Source organism: Dromiciops gliroides, chromosome 1 (genome assembly GCF_019393635.1).
Source record: "Dromiciops gliroides isolate mDroGli1 chromosome 1, mDroGli1.pri, whole genome shotgun sequence".
NCBI lineage: Eukaryota > Metazoa > Chordata > Mammalia > Microbiotheria > Microbiotheriidae > Dromiciops > Dromiciops gliroides.
In genome coordinates this window covers 410,808,437-410,829,198 of record NC_057861.1, presented here as the reverse complement: position 1 = coordinate 410,829,198, position 20,762 = coordinate 410,808,437, and the positions used below count along the sequence as shown (strand labels likewise).

Sequence of the window (20,762 nt, the reverse complement as noted above, 5' to 3'; positions counted from 1 at the left end):
ATTATAATAACCTTAAAGCTAAAGGGACGTTAGCTTTATCCTGCCTTGTGATTTTACAAATGAGAAAATTGAAACCCAAAGAAATTAAGTAGATAGCTAATTAATAGAAGAACCAAGATGCTTCCTAACTTTACATCCACTAAATTTTCCACTATACCTTTGGTAACAGATTAGATTGAGTGTGTTATCTTCATTTTATCTTCCTTAGTTTGCAAACATGGTCATATTACAAAAGTTTACTTGGGTAAAAAAGTTTACTTGGGTAAAAAAGTCATGCTTGGTGGTGGCCCATAGTCTAAAATCTTACCTTCTATAGAAGCCTTTCCTGACCCCCTCTTAAGCCTGGGGCCTTCTCTCTGAGATTATTTCCAATTTTGTCAGTATATATCTGTACATAGTTTGTACAGTTACATGTTGTCTCTTGAATTAGATTGTGAGTTCCTTGAGAGCAGAGACTTCTTTTTAAACCTTTATTTGTATTCTCAATGCCTAGTGCAGTACCTAACACATAGCAAGCACTTAACAAATGGTTGTTGACTTAGCATTGGCTACCTATTGCCTCTGTTATGTGAAAGAAAGGGAAAAGTCAAAGACTTTCAAAAATTAGGGAATAATTGTGCCATTGATGGTGATAGTGAAGTCAAAGTTTTTAGATCAAGATGTTAATCTTGACTTGGAACTTTTTGAGTTTGAGGAGTTGTTGGGGCAGATATGCTGTAGTCATTTGAAGAGGTAAGTCCGGAGCTCAGAAGAAAGGTTGGGGCTGGAGATTCAGGAATCATCTACATAGTTATAATAGTTGAACACATGGATGTGAATGAGATTGCCAACGGGAGTGTAGAGATATAAAAGAAGGAAATATGCCCAATAAGGGGCCAAGAGAAGGACAAGAACACAGTGAAAACTACAAGTAGATAATGGGGAAGAGACTCAGAGACCCAGAATGGGAAACATGGAAATTGACTGTATGTATCTGTCATTCATACAGTTAGTATTAGTAATTCAAAGACTATGCATTTGTTTATATATTACATATATGTGTTTATTACAATAAAATCGAGGTTATCTGAAGATTTCTCTAGCATCCTCAAACTTCTGAAATGGTAACAAATTTAGGTGTAAAGCAAAAAAAAAAAAAAAGTACTTCTTTCCGGTGTCAAAGAAATAATACTTGAGAGTCAGCACAAGAAGACATTGTGATAGGACACAATAACCCAAGAATTGAACCTAGGATGCTATAATGTTTGGTTTATCTGCCAAAAGAAAAAGTGTTTAAATTTGCCTTTGATATGGAATAATGTAAAGGACACTGGACTTGATGTCAGAAGAGACAAATTTATATCTATTTCTACAATTTAATTGATGTTTGATCAATGACTATTTGTTGATGAGCCTTAGTTTCCCCATCTGTAAAATGAGAAGCTTAGACATGACCTCTAAGGATCTTTCCCAAACTAAAACTTATTATGCAACTATATTTACAAAGACTTCTATTTTTACCCTGGAGCAGAGTGAAAGCAACAGGAGACTTAAGCAAGAAATAAAAAGAGAACAGATAGAAGGAAGAAAGTGGCAGAAATAAAACCCAAGAAGGGATATAGATCAGCAACGGCTAAAAGTATCAGACAGTAACAATAGAAGCAGGAGAGAACAAGAGGGATCTAGGTGTACAGTGGATAGAATTCTGGGCCTGAAGTCAGGAAGACTTGAATCCAAATCTGTCCCCACATGTTTACTAGCTATATGAACCAGTACAAGTCACTTAATCTGTCTGCCTTAGTTTCCAGGTGGTGTGTGTTGTGTGGTGTGGTGTGTGTGTGTAGCAAGTATATACATGGAATTAATACAAATACATGGAAAGTAGTTAAATACAAAGTTGGGAAAGAGGATCAGGCAGAAAACAGTGCCTGAGCTGCATCTTCAAGTTTGAGAGGAATTCTAGGAGGCAGGCAAGATTAAGGATAGAGTGCATTACATGTATATGGAATGGCCACTGAGGATATAAGGAGCTAGATATGCAAAGTGACTTACCAAAGGGCTGCACATTTTGTTAGTGGCAGAACAGGGATAAAGCCCTACCTTCAGAATCTTTGACCCTTTTGTTTTCCCACTTAACTTGTTCTGTTATATTATGACTGATTTAAAAAAAAAACATTTCTTAGAATCACATAATTGTTTGTTTTGTTTGTTTTGTTTGTTTTTTTTTGCGGGGCAATGGGGGTTAAGTGACTTGCCCAGGGTCACACAGCTAGTAAGTGTCAAGTGTCTGAGGCTGGATTTGAACTCAGGTACTCCTGAATCCAGGGCCGGTGCTTTATCCACTGCACCACCTAGCCGCCCCCTAATCACATAATTGTTAGTCATATTCAGTTAACCCCCCTCCAACAAATAAAAGTAAAATTCAGTGACACCATAATACTCTTCTTTGCTTACCAAAAAGCTAGAAATGGTTGAAGCTATACCGCTTCTGAATGAATCTCTATTGTAAATGCCTCCGTTCTTGAAGAGGACCGTGACATCACCCTGATGTCATGACTTGTACTAAACTGGATTTAAGTGAAGGAGGGCTGTGCAAAGTCACCAACCTCACTCTCTCCTCCAGAGCCATGTGGGTCCAGGAGCAAGATATACATCAGGACAACTAGAGATGACCCTGGATGTTTTTAAGGCAATTGGAGTTAGGTGACTTGCCCAGTGTCAGAGCTAGTAAGTGTTTGAGGTGACATTTGAACTCAGGTCCTCCTGACTTCAGGGACAGTGCTCTAGACTCAAGTAATTGGGGAAGGGGTATTTACACAACTGAGAGGGATCCATTTATTAAAATGCTATTGCATCAGCAATACTTCCTTATGGTATTTGTTTGTATGTAAAAGTGAATCAAAATTTTCCTATGCTTAATAATTTTTTTGTTAATGAATGGGCATTTAAAGTTTTGGATTTGAACTTTAAAGGTGATGACTTCCTTCTGGCTCTCAATGATTTTATTTTTACATGCGCTTTGGTTACATTGCTTATCGCCATTGAAAGCCAGTTTATAAATGTGAAACATGAAGAAGTCTGCCAATCAGCTCTCTCCATTTCTAATTCATTCTTAGGATTAACAAGAAAAGAAATCATAGAATCAGGAGCTGGAAGAGGACCTTAATGGGCAAGGATGGAGACAACCTCCTGAAAGCACTATTGGCCAAATTCCCGTGGTGCCAAATCACAAGGCAAGGCTTCCAAGGTCAGTGTGTCAATGGTTATTTTTCTTATTCTTACTCTCTCTCCCTCTTAGAGTGCATTTTACCATATGGATCACCAGATACTTATCACCTTTGGGAATAAGTAGATTCCATTGAGAGTTCATCCCTTATGTTCTTCTGCCTTTGGGTAAAATTACACTTAAACCACCCAGAGAGATTGTAGCCCACACTTTTTCTTTAAAAAGACTCTGCAGTTTCCATTAGTGATATGGCCTAGTGTCTCTCAACCCTCTTAAGCCTGTGAATTCTAACCAGAATCCCTCTTTGGCTAATTTAAGTCCAGTCTGTCTTTTCCTGGACACAGTGGAAAGGGAGAACAGCTGGTCACTGTCACTTATGCAGCAATCCTGCCTATATTTGCAGCAGCCCCCTATGCAACCCTAACCCCCTCCCCATACCCCCCACACATACCCCAGGCCTGAACCTCACCCCTCTTCTTTATGGGCCAATAAAACCCAATTCTTTTATCCATTCCTTCCTCTTCCTATTCTAGGAAGGCTCATAGTCTCAACTCCTTTCTGGGTTTTGTGCCATTTTGTAAAATTATTTTGTCAGAAATCATTATTCATTGTTATTTGTTCTGGATGGTGTTTTGTTTGTAATCTCACAGGTTTCTGGCTATGTTCTTTCATTTTCGTCTCCAGATGCATAAATTATAGCTATTCATCTTCATAAATTCTTCTTTCAAAAAATAAGGAAGCTTGGTATGTCTTTTAATTCATTAGCAGTCCTTGGTAAAACTGACCAGTAGAGCGCCTCTCTTGTTTAGCCTTGAAGAGTTCAGAACTCACCTCTGTGGGTACCTTGCAGGTTACCTGCAGAGAAGAGATGGGTGGAAATGGGGAATGGCAGCAATAGTTGCAAAAGGCAGTGAGTCAGTGACCTGCTCACCCAGAATAAGATAGGAATGGTGCAAACATGTCAAATAGGCATGTGAAAGGTAGGAAAGAAAATATGGAATAGCTCCTCTCATATGAAGAATGGAGGTGTAGGATTACTGAGACATCCACAAACAAATGCAGCACTGATTAGTATGCAAGTAACTTAAGCGTGCAGACGATGGATGAAACACACACATATATAGTTTATATCATAAGATTATAGATCCAGAGCACAAAGGAACTTCAGGAGACCTGGGTTCAAATCCTGCCTTTGTCACTACCCTTGTGATATTTGGAAAGTAACTTAATCTCTCTGGGCCTCAGTTTGAAGGAAATAGCTAACCACTCCAGTATCTTTGCCCAGAAAATCCAAAATGGAGCTATGAAGAGTTGGACACGACTGACCAACAAGAAAAAGAGACTATCGCCATTCTCCTGGAGCTTACAGACTAGTGTGAGATTTAAAATTGGATATTAGATCATAAATCTCCCCTACTTAACCCTTCCCTTAATTTATCTCCCAGACTAGTAAATGGAAGAAGCTTCTGGTTTTCTAGATAGAGCCTTTATTGTATATAAGGTGTTGTTGATTAGAAGGATAGGAAAATAGAAATACAGTACAAATCGTCTTAAATCTAGGCTTAGTCTATATTCCTTATAAAAACTCACCAAACCGAAAAAGGCCACCTTTGGAGTGACTCAGACCGTCTGTGCCGCGCCGCCAGGAGTCCCGCCAAGCCGGCAAAAAAGGCTACTCTCCTTCTCTCCACCCCAGAAGTCAAAAAGCCCGGCAGGCAGTCTGACATGCGCAGCAGGCGGACTGTACCCGGCAGGCAGTCTGACATGTGCAGCAGGCGGACTGTCCATCTCCTCCCCAAAAGGGTGGTCCTTGAAAAACTGGCGTCTTTCAGTTATCCTAACCGACTGTTAAAAACTTTCATATTTTACCACACTAGTCAGGGAATATGACATATAGACAATGCAATGTAATCATATTATTACATAATAAGTACCTTGAGGTGGGGGTAGGGAGCAAAAGAGACCTGTGATTTAATAATCTTTTTGTTGCTCAGTCATTTCAATTACATCCAAGTCTTCATGACCCCATTTGGGATTTTCTTGGCAAAGATACTGGAGTGGTTTGCCATTTCCTTCTCTAGCTCATTTTACAGATGAGGAAACTGAGGCAAACAGGGTTAAGTGACTTGTCTAGGGTCACAAACTAGTAGATGTCTGAGGCCAGATTTAAACTAAGGAAGGTGAGTCTTCCTGTCTCCAGACCTGATACTCTATCCATTGCACCACCTAGCTGCTCCTTAATCATCTGGGAAACTCCTTATTTGGGAACTCCCCCTGCCAATTCAGATCAGTACCTGCTCTGTACCTCATAGTATTAACAATTGCCTGGGGCACTGAGAGATTGTGCTCACACAACTAGTATGTCAGAGGTAGGGCTTGAAGCAGATCTTCCCTCCAAAGCTAGCTCTCTGTGCCTCACTCTACTATATGGTACATTACATAGGTTCAAAATAAAGTCTGTAGTGTATATTGATGCCACCTGTAGAGAATAGTTTTCTCCTCCCTTTATTCCTCCCAGGAGGGCACCACATTCTACCTGAAGCTATTTATACCATCTACCAGTGATTATCTCTTTCTTCTAACAACTATGACCTTGTTGTGACTGGAAGAGTTGAATGCCCTACCCTGCTTTACCATACTGTACATTTTAGTACCCCTTTGGTATCACAAAAGTGTGTAAAGTGTATTTGTATCCTTGGCCTAGAAACTTGAGATCTCTTGGCAAACTCAGATTGTGCAATTTAATGCACCTGATCATATTTACATTTGTGACAGCTGGGATAGCCACTATTGACATGTGCTTGGTGCAGCGTTATCCAGAGCCTTGAATGAAAAATGAAAAATCAGTATGAATCAGAATTCTCTATTGCCTAAGGAAAACTCAGTCAGTTATTTGAAGGGCATCATTCACCTTGCCTCTAATCTGTGACCTGACCTGGTATTCACTAAGGTTCCCAGAACAATTTATTTGGTAGATAGGCTTCCAAATGTGACAGAAGTCTCCATGGGAGGTCTGTTGATTTTTTTGTCTGTTTGTTTTAAATAAGGCATTTCCCTCTCTTTCCTAACCCTTCCCATAAAAAAAGTTAGCATTGAATCCTGTAAACAACATGGTGCATTTTCTCACCAATGCAGATATGATATTGATCTAAAGAAAAAAAACTAACCATATGAAGTAAAAGCCCTCTGTAACGTTTAACCTGTCATACTAAGGATCATCTGATCTTGTGAAGGGACCCCTTTGTGTTTTAAATCACTACACAATTCAAGCATTAAAAGATAAATGAAATTTTTTGTTTGTTTTTATGAAACAAACATGTTACTTGAAGAGAAACCACTACTAACTCATGAGAAAACATTTCATTTTGGTTGCTGAAAATGATGTCATGGTATTCCTAGGGGTAGTGGGGGGGAGGGGCGATAATTCTATCCTCAACGAAATAACTGAGTGCACAGGAATAGTTCTGAAAGGAAGCACTGATACTTGTACCTGGGACTTAATGAGAATTAAGCAAAAGATTTAAATTGTAAAGTCCTTAAAGTTGTAGTGGAACATGGTTTGATTATCTTATTTAGTAAATGGTTATTGAAGGACTACATGTTGGAAGAATGTGATTTTTTTTTTTTTGGTGAGGCAATTGGGGTTAAGTGACTTGCCCAGGATCACACAGCTAGTAAGTGTCAAGTGTCTGAGGCTGGATTTGAATTCAGGTCTTCCTGAATCCACGGCCATTGCTCTATCCACTGAGCCACCTAGCTGCCCCGGATGAATGTAATCTAATGAGGAATTGAAAATATACTCTGTTCTGGATTTTCTGAGCTTGAATACCTCATTTTTTGATTCCCAACAACAAATGTTTAATTCCACACTCATTTCACCCTGTCACTTAACACTCTTACCCTTGGTTTCCTGTCCATCCTTAATTGGTCTATGCTTAGGGAATCCAAAGTAACATTATGAAGTCATATGATTCTTACCAATAAATACTTATTGAGTTATTTGTAAGCCACTGTGCTAGACACTGAGGATGTTAGGAAGTGTGAGGTGGGTTCCCTGTCCTTCCTGAATTTACACCCCTAACTGGAGAGACAGGACACTATAGCCAACAGCTAAATAACAACACAAGATAGCATATGCCAGGTGGAAATGAGCAGGACACACAGGGAGTGTTAAAGCATTGCTATAAGCTGGGATAATTGGGGAAATTTTAATGAAAGCAGACCTTGAACTGTTCCTTCAGGGAAGGGTTAGAAATCAATATAAAGGAGGAAGTAGGGTATTATTTGATTATAGGTGCATGGATAGATGGAGAAATGTCATGAACAAAACCACATAGGGAATATATGTGACTTGTTCAAGGAGCAAGAAGTAGAGACCACTAGGTTTGGAATATGGGGTTGGCGTAGGACCATGGTAGGAAATAGAGAGGTAAGAAGGTACTGTTCTGTGAAGGATCTTGAATGCTAAGTCAAGGAATTATTTTATTTCTATTTTCTCTGGGAAAGAAAATGTCATTTATTCTGAAAATGACAGAACAAAAATGATTAACAAGGTATTGATATCCAAGGTAAGTAAGGAGATGGTAAGGGAGAGCCTTGCAGTCCTTGATAAAGCCAAGTTGTCTGGTCCAAAGGAACTACAGGCACAGGTCCTGAAAGGAACTTGCAGATGTAATTACTGAGCCAATGTCAGTGATCTCTGAAAGGTCATGGAAAACAAGAGAGGTGCCACAAGATTGGAGAAGGGCAAATGTTGTCCTGGTTTTCAAAAAAGGAAAGAGAACAGAGTGTGTAAACTATAGGCCAGTGAACTTGACTTTGCTTCTTAGGGAAGTTCTAGAAAGGCTCATTAAAGACATAAGGTTGTCAAACATCTGCCAGTAGAAAGAGGGAAAGTGAAACTAGCATGGCTTTATCAAGGACAGTTTCATGGCAGACTAATTTCATTTTCTTATTTGATAGAATTATGAAATTATAGATGAGAAGGAATGCTATAGATGTAGTTGGCTTAGATTTTTTAGCAAAGCTTTCAATAAAATATCTCATTCTATTCCTGTAGAGAAAGTAGAGGCTTATAGATTAGATAATACAGATGGATTTGGACTGGTTTGGATGGCAGACTCAACAAATAGTTGGTAATGGTTCCATCTCAACATGGCGGAAGGTCTCCATGGCAGAACCCCAGAGATCTGTGTTTGACTTTGTGCTATATTTAATATTTTCATAAATGACTTGGATAAAGGCATGATAGCTTGCTCATCAGATTCACAGAGGACACAGGGCAGGGATAACTCGATCTGGACAGACTTAAAGCAATGGCTCAAATCTAACAAGATGAGATTCAGTTTGTTGGAGTAGGGATTCTTTTAATAATATGGGTTAGATGAGATGACCATTGAGTTCCCTTCTGACTCTCAGGTCATTCTGTGAGTTTGTAAATTTGTCCTAATGGTCTAACCAAATCACAATTTAATTCAATGTATTCTTCCACTGTCCAAACCCCGACCTCACTGCCACTCCACATCCCTTCACCCCAATCATATACAGGCATTCCTTGGTTTTCTTTGTGGTGTGTTTCTGGAAACCATGTGATATGCAAAACCAGAATGGTGTAAACATGTAGTTTTAGCTGTGTGTTTATATTGCCTGCTAAGACTATAAGTTGCAGAGGAGATAATGTTTGGCATTGATGAAGGATGTTACTACCCGGGACTTTGATGGTTGAATGGAGGTTGGATTGACGTAGGAAGAGACTTGAGGCAAGCAGACCTACCAGCAGGCTATTGTAATAGTCCAGTTTTGAGGTGATAAGGGTGGCAGTGGTGGCAGTGTCAAAGGAGAGAACGAAATGTATTCGAGAGATGTTGCAAAGGTAAAATCAGAAGACCTTGGTAAGAGATTGGATATGGGAAGAGGAGAGAGTGAGAGACAGTGAGGAGTTGAATTTGACAGCTGGGTGGCAAACCTGAGGGATTGAGAGGATGGTGTTGTTCTGAAAAGTAATAGGGAAGGGGACAGCTAGGTGGCTCAGTGGCTAAAGCACTGGCCCTGGATTCAGGAGTCTCTGAGTTCAAATCCATCTTCAGACACTTGACACTTACTAGCTGTGTGACCCTGGGCAAGTCACTTAACCCCAATTGCCCCTCAAAACAAAACAAAAATGTAATAGGGAAGTTGTAGGGTGGGGGGTTGGGGAAAAGATAATGAGTTCAGTTTGAGACATGTTGATTTTAAGATGTCTACTGGTTATCAAATTCAAAATGTCTGGAAATGTGAGATTGGAGGTCAGTATGTAGAGTAGGTGGATCTGAGAATCATCAGCATAGAGATGGCAATTAAATTGATGGGAAATAATGACATCACTTGGTGAAATAGTATGGAGGGGGAAGAGAAGAGGGTCTTTGTGAGATACCTATAGTTATAGAGTGTGCCCTGGCTGAGGATCCAGCAAAGGAGACTGAGAAGTACTCAGATGCAGGAAGAGAAACAGAAGAGAGTGGTGTTCTGAAAACCTAGAAAGAAGAGAGTATCAAGAAGAAAAGAATTATCAATAGTGTAGAAGGCTTCAGAGAAGTCAAAAAAATGAGGATTGAGAAAGGAATGTTGGATTTGCCATTTAAGAGATCGGTGGGAACTGTTGGGTCACTATAGTTTATAGTTAACCACTGTATTGTTGGATAGCATTCCTCCATCAGTAAGATAAAATGGTAAGTTTAGAAAACCTAGAGAAACTGAGCAAGATACTGAACCTGATATGTAAGCATTTCAAGAATAGAAGCTGTGGGCTGTTTGTATTGGTATTGTGGGGTAAACAGATAGATGCAATTTGAAGCAGGAATAAAATGGGGACTGCCTGTCACGCATTTAATTTATTTATTTATTTGGGGGGGGGTGCAGGGCAATGAGGATTAAGCGACTTGCCCAGGGTCACACAGCTAGTAAGTGTCAAATGTCTGAAGCTGGATTTGAAATCAGGTCCTCCTGAATCCAGGGCCAGTGCTTTATCCACTGTGCCACCTAGCTCTCCCTTCAGTCATGCATTTTAACACCATATAGAAATGATTTTTAGATGATTTATGAGATGTCCCATTCTGTATAATTAATTTTTACTTAACTTTTATTCTCTCTGTTTAGCTTTCCTAGAAATAGGAATGTGTATAGGTGAAACACAAGGCAGCTAGATGATGCACCAGAAAGAGTGCTAGGTCTGGAATCAGGAAGACCTGAGTACAAATTTGGTCTGATACTTACTTGCTGTATGACTCTGAACAAGTGACCTAACCTCTGTTTACCTTAATCCACTAGAGAAGGAAATGGAAAAACCACTCCAGTATCTTTGCCTAGAAAACCCCATGGACAATATGGTCCATGAAATCATGACAAATTGGACACCACTGAATGACTGAACAACGACAACAACAGGAATGTAGGTGAAACAAACTGGATGATATTTATCCAGCTAGGTGATTGTGTACTGTTAGTCTTTGGGGGATGGCAGAGAGATGTAGTTGAAAACCAGAGAATATGACATAGGATACGTGGCTGGGATCAGTGCTTAGGCTAAAAAGCAGAATGGAGAAGCACTCTAACAAAGGTGCTGTTTTGTTAAAGCATTTCAAAGAAAGCTATGGTTCTCTTGTGTTTTATATATATGAAAACTTGGATTTCCATTTCATACCTCTTATTTTTTTAAGTACATAATAATTTCAAATGTTACTTTCTTCCTTGTTTTTCTTTTTCTTTTTTTAATTAATAGGCATTTATTTTCTCTCCCGCATCTCCCCTTTTGGCAAGAAAAGAAAAGAAAAAGAAAATACTCATGACTACATCCTACATTTGCCTTGTCCACAAATATATGTCTCATTCTATATCTTTAGCCATCTTGATAGTGGATGGATAGTATTCTTCATTATTGTTTCTCTGAAATAGTACTCGGCCATTGCATTAATCAGAGTTTGTTCAAAGTCATTTGTCTTTACGTTGTTATTGAATAAATTATTTTCCTGGTTCTGCTCATTTTACTAGTTCATACAAACTCTCCCAGGTTGCTCTGAAACCATCTCATTTCTTGTGGCATAATAGTATTCCGTTATATTCATATACCATAATTTGTCCAGCCATTCTCCACTTGATGGACCCTTTTAGTTTCCAGTTTTTTGCTACCACAAAAAAAGCTGCTATGAATATATGTGTGTGTATAATTATTTTATATATGGGTTCTGTTCCTCTGTCTTTGACTTCTGTGGAGATGTATGTCTAGTAGCAGTATCACTGGGTCAAAGGGAATACACAGTTTAGTGGCTTTTTAGTGCGTAACTATTTAGGAGAAAGAAGACTGAAATAGTTTGGAGTGGTTGAATGTTATTTTGGGCTACAAAGTCAAAGAATTATTATTTTAGGAAGCACAGTGGTAAAAGTTCTCTCCTTGATTTTAATGACAGCCTTTCCAGTAACGAGCTTCCAAGTTGGACAGCTTGGGCAGGTGCATTTTTCTATGAACTGGATAAATAGCTTACATTTACAGAGTACTTTGTGGTTTGCAAAGTACTTCATGTATGCTATCTTTTTACCCTGCCAGTTGAAGTAGGTGGTAGAAATACCATTATCCTCATTTTACAATTGGGCAGGTTGTGATTTGCCCATGGCCACATGGTGAGAGCCTTTCAGATCAGGAAGTCAAACTTAAGAGTTCTGACTTCAGATCTGGGCCTCTTCTACCCCACCACAGCTGCCTCTCAAAGTGAGGTACAGGATGGGGTTGAAACATGATGATTTTCAATGAGTCAGGATACAAAGGAAAACCAAACATTTTGTTTCCAGAGGATATGCTTTGAAGAGTCAACAAGTGAATGAATGAATCAAAAAGCATTTGTTAATCGCCTACTAGGCAGCTGGCCCTATACTGTGTTCCTGACTGCAGGAAGCTTACATTCCATCAGGGATGACAACTTGCAACATGTATACTTAGTATATACAAGATACAAAATAAATATAGTGTAATTGTGTGAGGAGTACTAGCAGCTGGGGGGATAAGGAAAGTTTTCAGGTAAAAGATGGTGTTTGAGCTGAGCTTTCAAGGAAAGCAAGGATTCTAAGTGAAGGTGAGAGGAGAGTGCATTCCAGTCATGGAGGAAAATGACTGGGAAAGTAGGTCAGGGCCCAATAGTTAAGGCTTTTCAATAACAAATAGAGAACTTAAATGAGAAACTGGAAAAGCAATGGGATATGGTTGGATAAAACCCTAGTTAGTCTACAGATATTTGAAGGGTAGAAGCATCCAAGAACGTTAGGAATTATTTAGACCACCACAAGTAATAAGTAATAACATTTGTAATAGGATGAAAGATTGGAAATCAGAAGTTTTGCTAAATAAGTTTGTCACAAGATGCTAGAGAAATTCCATGAAAGCAAAAATGGAACTATTTTCAAGGAGGTACTGAAGACCTGAGGTGAAAGGGGGGGTGGGGAGCAGTATGTACATATTTGCTATCTAGATGCTGCTCTTTTAAGGAATTCTATAGGTAACAGAGACTTTTCCCCCCATTGCCAGATATGACAGAGGAGGTACATGAGGAAGGGGTTTATTTTTATTTTTATTTTTATTTTTTTTGTAGGACAATGAGGGTTAAGTGACTTTCTCAGGGTCACACAGCTAGTAAGTGTCAAATGTCTGAGGCTGCATTTGAACTCAGGTCCTTCTGAATCCAGGGCCGGTGCTCTATCCACTGCACCATGTAGCTGCCCCCTTAATTCTTTATTATTTAAACTATCAGGATGTTATCTGTGAAAAAGAAAAAGAAATCTAGTTTGTCTAGACTGGTGTGTGTGTGTGTGTGTGTGTGTGTGTGTGTGTGTGTGTGTGTGTGTGTGTGTGTGTGTGTGTGTAAAGGAGTCATTTTAATAAGATCCGAAAAGCTAAGTAGGGGCCTATTTCCATTTGGCTCTAGAGTAGCAGTTCTCATAGTGTGGTCAGGGAACTCTTGGGAGTCTCTGAGATCAAGATTAGTTTTGAAATAATACTATGATGTTTTCTTTTTTTTTTTCAGGCAATGAGGGTTAAGTAACTTGCCCAGAGTCACACAGCTAGTAAGTGTCAAGTAGTGTCTGAGGCCAGATTTGAATTCAGATCCTCCTGAATCCAGAAGCAGTGTTTTCTCCACCACACCACCTAGCTGCCCCCAGTGTTTTCATTTTTTTAAATTTTTTCTCTTGTTTAGAATTTGTTTAGAATTTATTTTCCAAATTACATGTAAAAGCAAATTTTGACATCAATTTTTAAAAACTTTGTGTTCCAACTTCTCTTCCTCCCTCCCTTCCCACCCCCCCACCCCAATAACTCAAACAATTCAATGTAAGTTATATATGAGTAGTCGTGGAAAATGTCTCTACATTAGCTAAGTTGTGAGAGAAAACAGATAAAAACAAAACTTTGGATTAAGGAGTTGTGAAAAAAATGTGTTTCAGTCTGTTTTCAGATACCATCAGTTCTTTCTCTGTAGGTGTATTGCAATTTTCATAAGTCCTTCAGAGTTATATTGGATCATTGCCTTGCTGAAAATAACCATGTGCTTCCCAGCAGATCATCTTTACACTATTGCTATTATTTTGTATACAGTACATTTCTCTCTGCCTCAGTTCATGTGGGTCTTTCCAGGTTTTTCTGATAGCATCCTGTTCATCATAGCTTTTATATAGTACCTTAAACTTGATAAAGAATTTTCTTCACAATAGCCCTGCAGAGTAGGTATCATACGTTTTGCCATTGTAGTCAATCATCATAACTATTTCCCTCCATCCTATTCCTTTCCAATGATATTTACTCTATTTTCTATCCTATTTTGCCCTATTCCTCCTCAAAAGTGCTTTGCTACTAACTGCCCCCTCCCCTGCTCTACCCTCCCTTCATTCACCTTTCTCTCCTTATCCTCTTCCCCTCCTACTTTCCTATAGGGTTAAATAGATTACTCCTACCAATTGAATGTGTATGTTATTCCCTCCTTGAGCCCAGTCTGATGAGGTTAAGGTCTTTGAGCTAATTCTGTTTTCTTAAATTTTTCTTCCTCCCTCCCTCCTCAACTCTCACTATGAAATCAAGCAATTCAATATATGTCATACATGTGCTGTTATGCAGAACACCTTCACCTTCCTTGAAAGTGTTTTGCTTTTTACAGCTCCCTCCCCCAAATTTCCCTTCCCTTCTTCCCCTCTTCTCCCACCCCCCTTTATCTCCCTCCCCACCCACTTTTCCACAGGGCAAAAATATATTACCATACCCACTTGAGTATGTTTCTTATTCCCTCTTTAAGCCAATTCTGATGATAGTAAGGTTCACTCACTGCCCTATTCCTTCCCTACCTTTCCCTCCCCTCCATAAGCTTTTTCTTGTTTAATTCATGTGAGCTACTTCTCCCCAGACCATTTCTCCCCTTCCCCCTCCCCTAGTCTATTCCTCCTACCCCTCAACCCTATTTTAAAGATGTCATCATGGGTTAGCTAGGTGGCACAGTGGACAAAGCACCAGCCCTGGACCCAGGAGGCCCCGAAGCCTAAATTCAGCCCCAGACATAAGATACCCCAACCTGTTTGCCCCACAAAGAACAAGGATAAACAAAAAATGAATGCTTTATAGATATCATCCCTTCATATTCAGTTCAGACCTGTGTCCTCTGTGTATTCCTTACTGAGAAAGTTCTTATGAGTTGGCAGTATTATCTTCTCATGTAAGAATGTAAACAGTTTAACCTTTTAATGTCTCTCATGATTTCTTTATCCTGTTTACCTTTTTGTGCTTCTCCAGGGTCTTGTATTTGAAAGTCAAATTTTCTATTCAGTTCAGGTCTTTTCATCACAAATGCCTAAAAGTCCTTTTTTGCATTGAAATCCTATTTTTTCCTCAGAAATATTATACTCAGTTTTGCTGAGTACATGATTCTTGGCTGTAGTCCCAGTTCTTTTGCCCTCTGGAATATCATATTCCATGCCCTCTGGTCCTTTAATGTAGATGCTGATAGATCTTGTTTTATCCTTATTAGAGCTCCACAGTATTTGAATTCCTTTTTTCTAGCTGCTTGCAATATTTTCTCCTTGAACTGGGAGCTCTGGAATTTGTCTATAATATTCCTGGAGGTTTTCCTTTTCGGATCTCTTTCAGGAGGCAGTTAGTGGATTCTTTCAATTTCTATTTTACCTTCTGCTTCTAGAATATCAGGACAATTTTCCCTTACAATTTCTTGTAAGAAGATGTCTAGGATCTTATTTTGGTCCTGGTTTTCAGGTAGTCCAATGATTTCCAAATTATATCTCCTGGATTTACTTTCCAGGTCACCTGTTTTTCCAAGGAGATATTTCACATTACTCTTTATTTTTTCATTCAGTTGGATTTGCTTTACTGTGTCTTGGTTTCTCATAAGGTCACTAGCTTCCATTTGTTCAATCCTAATTCTTAGGCAATTATTTTCTTCAGACAATTTTTTTATCTCCTTTTCCATTTGACTTTTCAAGCTGTTGACTTTTTTCTCATGACTTTCCTGCATCGCTCTCATTTCTCTTTCCATTCTTTCCTCCCTCTCTCTAAATCTTCCTTCTATCTCTCCTACTTTCTCTTCAAAGTCCCTTTTGAGTGCTTCCATGGCCTGAGACCAGTTTATATTTTTCTTGGAAGCTTTGGATGTAGGGGCCCTGAGGTTGTTGTCCTCTTCTGAGGGTGCACCTCAATCTTCCTTGTTGCTGAAGAAACTTTCTATAGTTCTGAACTTTCTTTGCTTGCTCATCTTGCCATCTTTTACTTGATTTTTAAATCCCCACTAAGGGGCCCTGCTTCTAGGCTACACTACTGTACCCACCTTCAGAGGGTCCCAGGTGTTTTGGTTTGAGGGAGGGCAGGTTTTTCTCTCACCTGGCCTGTTCTCTGGTCTGAGATAACCTCAAGCCTACTTACTAAACAACCAACCAGCAAAGCTTTCTGTGGTGTGATTCTTAGTTTGGATGAGCCTATGACCCTCCCGACCTGGGCCTCCCACCGCTCAGGATTTCTTCCTGGTTCCCCGCTGGGGAGGGAAAGCTGAATTCCTCCCTAGGTCCTGCTGACACCCCTGAGCTTTCCCCCCAAGCCAGCTGTTCAGCCCTCTCACCTGACCACAAGCTCAGTTCCAAAACATGCTAGTGCTGCAGCTGATTCAGAGTCTCAGGGGTTAAGTTCCTCTGGTGCAGCATGCCTGGGGTCTCTGTTGGTGCAATCGCAGGGTTGTACTTTATCAGTAACTCAGCACAGCCCCCTTTAATCTGTCTATGGCTGGAAAATAATCTCAGCCCATATTTTTGTGGGTTTTTCTGATCCAGGGGTTCTTTTATTGCTGTTTTCGGGGTAATCCTATTAGGAGCTCTATGTGTTTAATGTCTTTCCTCTCCCATCTTGGCTGCACCCCCTGTTTTCATTTTTAATGCAAAAATATCAATACATATAACCTACATGAACAAAAATTCTTTGTTCAAGAATTTTTAAGAGCGTAAAGGATTCCTAGGACCAAAAACTTTGAGAACCAGTGTTCTAGAGGTTATAGGGAGTCACTGGAATTTACTCTGTAGGGAAGTGACATGGTCCAATATATACTTTAGGAAAATCCCTTTGGCACTTGTGTGGAGGAAGGACTGGGGCAGAGGAAGACTAGAAGCAAAGAGACCAATAAGGAAATTATAGCACAGGTGAGAGGTGATGAGGGCCCAAACCAGAATGTCAGCCATGTGAGGAGAAAGAAGGGGATGAATAGGAGAGAGGTTGCCAAGGTGGAAATTACAACAGAGTCAGCATTTAAGTGATTGCAGTTAAGTTTCTGATTTAGCTTTCCAATAAAAGAAATGATGAAAGTTTCTAGCTCTTGAAGTTCCAGTTTCAGAATGTGTAACTCTTATGCCAACATCTTCAGTTTATACTAAAAGGGTAAGGACAAAATTCCATAAGCTTCAGGTATAGTCTATGTGGTGACCTGGTGCTATTAGGCTACAAGAAATCTTGGGGTAAAGAATGCAGAAAGTGGCTCTTTAGGGAAGTATTGTGGGGGAAAAAGGACGGGTACCTAATAGCCACCCAATAATTTTTTGCTAATTGATTGCTTTGCTAATAGTGGGCTATTATTGATGAACAATGAATATTGACATATTTTTATTCTTAGCACTTCATGACCCATTATTTTTTCCAGCAATATAGCAATATGTAGAGATTATATATTTTTTGGATTATCCATGGTATATTTTAAATTCAGGCTGGTTAGCCTATTACCCTCAAATGACCCTACCACCTCTACCTCCAATTCCCTAGATTATTTATTACTAAGATGTCTTTTCTTTTTTAAAATAAGTTTTCCAATTACGTGTAAAGATAATTTTTAACATTTATTTATTTAAAAATTTTGAGTTCCAAATCTTCTCCTCCCTCTCTCACCTCCCCCCTCCCTGAGAAGGTAAGCAATCTGATATACATGTGCAATAAGAAGTCTTTTCTTACAAAACAGTTAGTGCAGGATCAGAAAACACAAATGCATTTTAGTATTAGCCTAAGTAAAGCATAATATAGTATAATATTTTTTCTTCCTTTGTGTGTTTTTCTCCCATCTTTAACCACATAACATACTGCAAAGCCAGATCACAGAATCAGAAACTTAGAGCTGAAAGAGAACTTAGAAATTATCTACTATAAACACAAAATTTTTAAAAAATTATTAAAATTTGTATTTTGCATGTAATTTGGGAAAATAAAATTCTCAATATTGGGAAAAAAACTCCTTCTTACAAGGCAACCCTCTGGTGATATTTTAATATCAATAAAAATTACATTTTAAAAAGTTCAACCAAATAAAAAAACTCAAATAGGAAAAAACATCTACTGTAACCTCTTCATTTAACATGTGTGGAAACTGAGACCCAGAGAGTTTATGTGATTTGTGCCACCAGTTAGTGACAGAACTGTGACAGTTCTCCTAATTTCACATTCAGTGCTTTATCATTATCTGTGTTATTGCATTTCTCTATTAGTCCAGATAATTGAATAGGATCATAGATTTGGAGCTGGAGGGAACCTTAAAGGCTGTCTAGTCTAACTCGCTCATTTTATAGGAGAGAAAACCGAGGTTTAGTGACACCCACAGTCAAAAAGAAAGTGACAGGTGGGATCTGAATCCAGAGACAGAGTTCTTCCCACTGTACCATACTGCCTCTCTCCATATAGCCAACAATACAGTTATAGTATATTGAATGCATATAATTCTTTTCAATACTCTTAAACCAACATTCCCTTATTTGGATCCAAACAATAACCCTATAAGTTAATCAGTGTAGGTATTGTTATCTCTGTTTTATAGACAAACTAACTGATGCTCAAACAGGGGCATCTAGATGGAGCAATGGGTAGCATTAGGAAGACGAGTTCAAATTCTGGCTGTGTGATGCTGAGCAAATCATTTAACCTTTTTCAGTCTCCAATTATTCCCTTACTGTGGAAATAATAATAGCACCTACCTCATAGGGTTATTGTGAGGATCAAATGAGATACCATGTATAATAAAGTGCTTGCAAGCCTGAAAGTATTATTTAAATCCTAGCCATTATTACTTTTGGTAACTCCTTCAGGATTCCAAAGCAGATCTAGAGCAGAACCTAGACTGTAACCTAGACCACTGCTTTTTCTCCATGTCTACACTGCTGTACTGGTTAGCATTGATGAAAAAAGTGAAAATGCCTGACTTGCCACAGTTTTGTAGAGGTGAGGTATAGAAACCCCAGAGGTGTTTAGCTATGTGTGGGCATGGCTCCAGTACGTGCAAGATTATGTGTAGCAAGAATCAGCAGATGTGATTGCTAAGCCACTGTCTATGATCTTTGAAAAATCTTGGTGAAAGAGGGTAGTACACCGGGCCTGATGAAAGGTAAAAGTTGTCCTAATTTAAAAAAAAAAAAAGGAAAAAGGGTGGTATCTGCAAGGAATAGAACAATAAGCTTGACTTGAATTTCTTACCAATTTGTAGAACCCTTTATCAAGGGATTGTGTTGCTGTTATTCTGTCCTTTTAGTTGTGTCTGACTCTTCATGACCTCATTTGGAATTTTCTTAGCAAAGACACTGGGGTGGTTTTTCATTTCCTTCTCCAGCTCATTTGACAGATAAGAAAACTGAGACAAACAAGGTTAAGTGACTTGCCCAGGGTTACACAAGCTAGTAAGCATCTGAAGCCAAATTTGAATGCAGGGAAATGAATGTTCCTGACTACAAAAAAGTCTGGCGCTCTATCCACTGCATCACCTAGCTGCCTCAGGCAGATTTAGGACTTCCTAATAATTAATTGTTCAGGTAGGGAGTGGACCAGCATCCGTCATCACCTGAGTTCTTCAAGGTGACAGCTTGTCAGTGATCTTATAATAGAAAGCTTTCCTGCTCAGCTTTAGTTTGCCCTAGATTGGCCCTGAGGTCCCTCCCAGCTCTTAATTTCTGAGATTCCGTGGCTTTTCTTATAGATTCTGGATGCCAATGTTTTTGTCCTCCACCAAAACAGTTTTAAAGAGCAAGCAGAAATTTTTTTTAAGTTTTTTTTTTAAAATAAGGGTTACCCCTTCCTGAGGGTCCCCCTTTTATCTTACAGTGCCTACCCCAGTGCTCTTTTACAATGGGGTAGATTCCTGACAAAGTTTAATGGAGTCTCCTTCCCCAACAGCTGTTTTGAAGGACTCTGGAAGGAATCCAACTTCCAGATAACTTCTTGCCTTTTCCTTTGTGATCTTTCTTCCTGGCACTGTAGGCTAAGCCTTCTTGCTTGTTTAGATCATAATGTCATGGATCTAAAGCTGGAAGAGACCTTAGACATCATGTGGCTTTCTTCTCTCCCTGCCCCACCCCCTCCACTTTACAGGTGAGGCCCAGGGAGGTGAAGTGATTTGCCCAACATCACACAGGCGGAGATTAAGAATTTGAATTCAAGTCCAGTGACTCTCACGTTTAGCATTCTCCACTATATCATACTACCTTTTTTTTTTTCAGGGCAATGAGGGTTAAGTGACTTTCCCAGGGTCACACAGCTAATAAGTGTCAAGTGTCTAAGACTGGATTTGAACTCAAGTCCTGCTGAATCCAAGGCTGGTGCTTTATCCACTTCACCACCTAGCTGCCCCCTACCATACTACTTTTGTGTCCCCTTACTAGACATAAACAATTACATATATCAATTCTTAATATTAGGTAATGTTTATTCATTCCATAGTTAATTCTTTTTAATGTATTAGGCACTGTTATTGTTCAGTCTTATCTGACTCTTCATGACTCTATATGGGGTTTTCTTGACAAAGATACTGGAATGGCTTGCCATTTCCTTCTCCAGTAGATTAAAACAAACAGAGATTAAGTGAATTATCCAGGGTCACACAGGTATATAGTGACTGAGGTCAGATTTGAACTCAGGTCTTCCTATCTCCAGGCTCAGCTCTCTATCCATTTTACTACCTGGAGGAACAAAGGAAATAAAATAACAACACAGTTTCTGCCTTTAAAGGAACTTATGTTCTATTGGAAATTAACA

The 20,762-nt window shown here is 39.2% G+C and overlaps 1 protein-coding gene across 1 annotated transcript in view; it reads left to right on the top strand.

The window, feature by feature from the left end:
* Positions 1 to 20,762, top strand: part of GHR (growth hormone receptor) — a 356,653-nt gene that overhangs the window by 65,540 nt on the left and 270,351 nt on the right. Inside the window, exon 2 of the mRNA XM_043990446.1 lies at positions 3,096 to 3,226. Coding sequence (XP_043846381.1) covers positions 3,145 to 3,226 — 82 coding nt within the window. The 5' untranslated portion in view covers positions 3,096 to 3,144. The remainder of the gene's footprint in view (positions 1 to 3,095; positions 3,227 to 20,762) is intronic.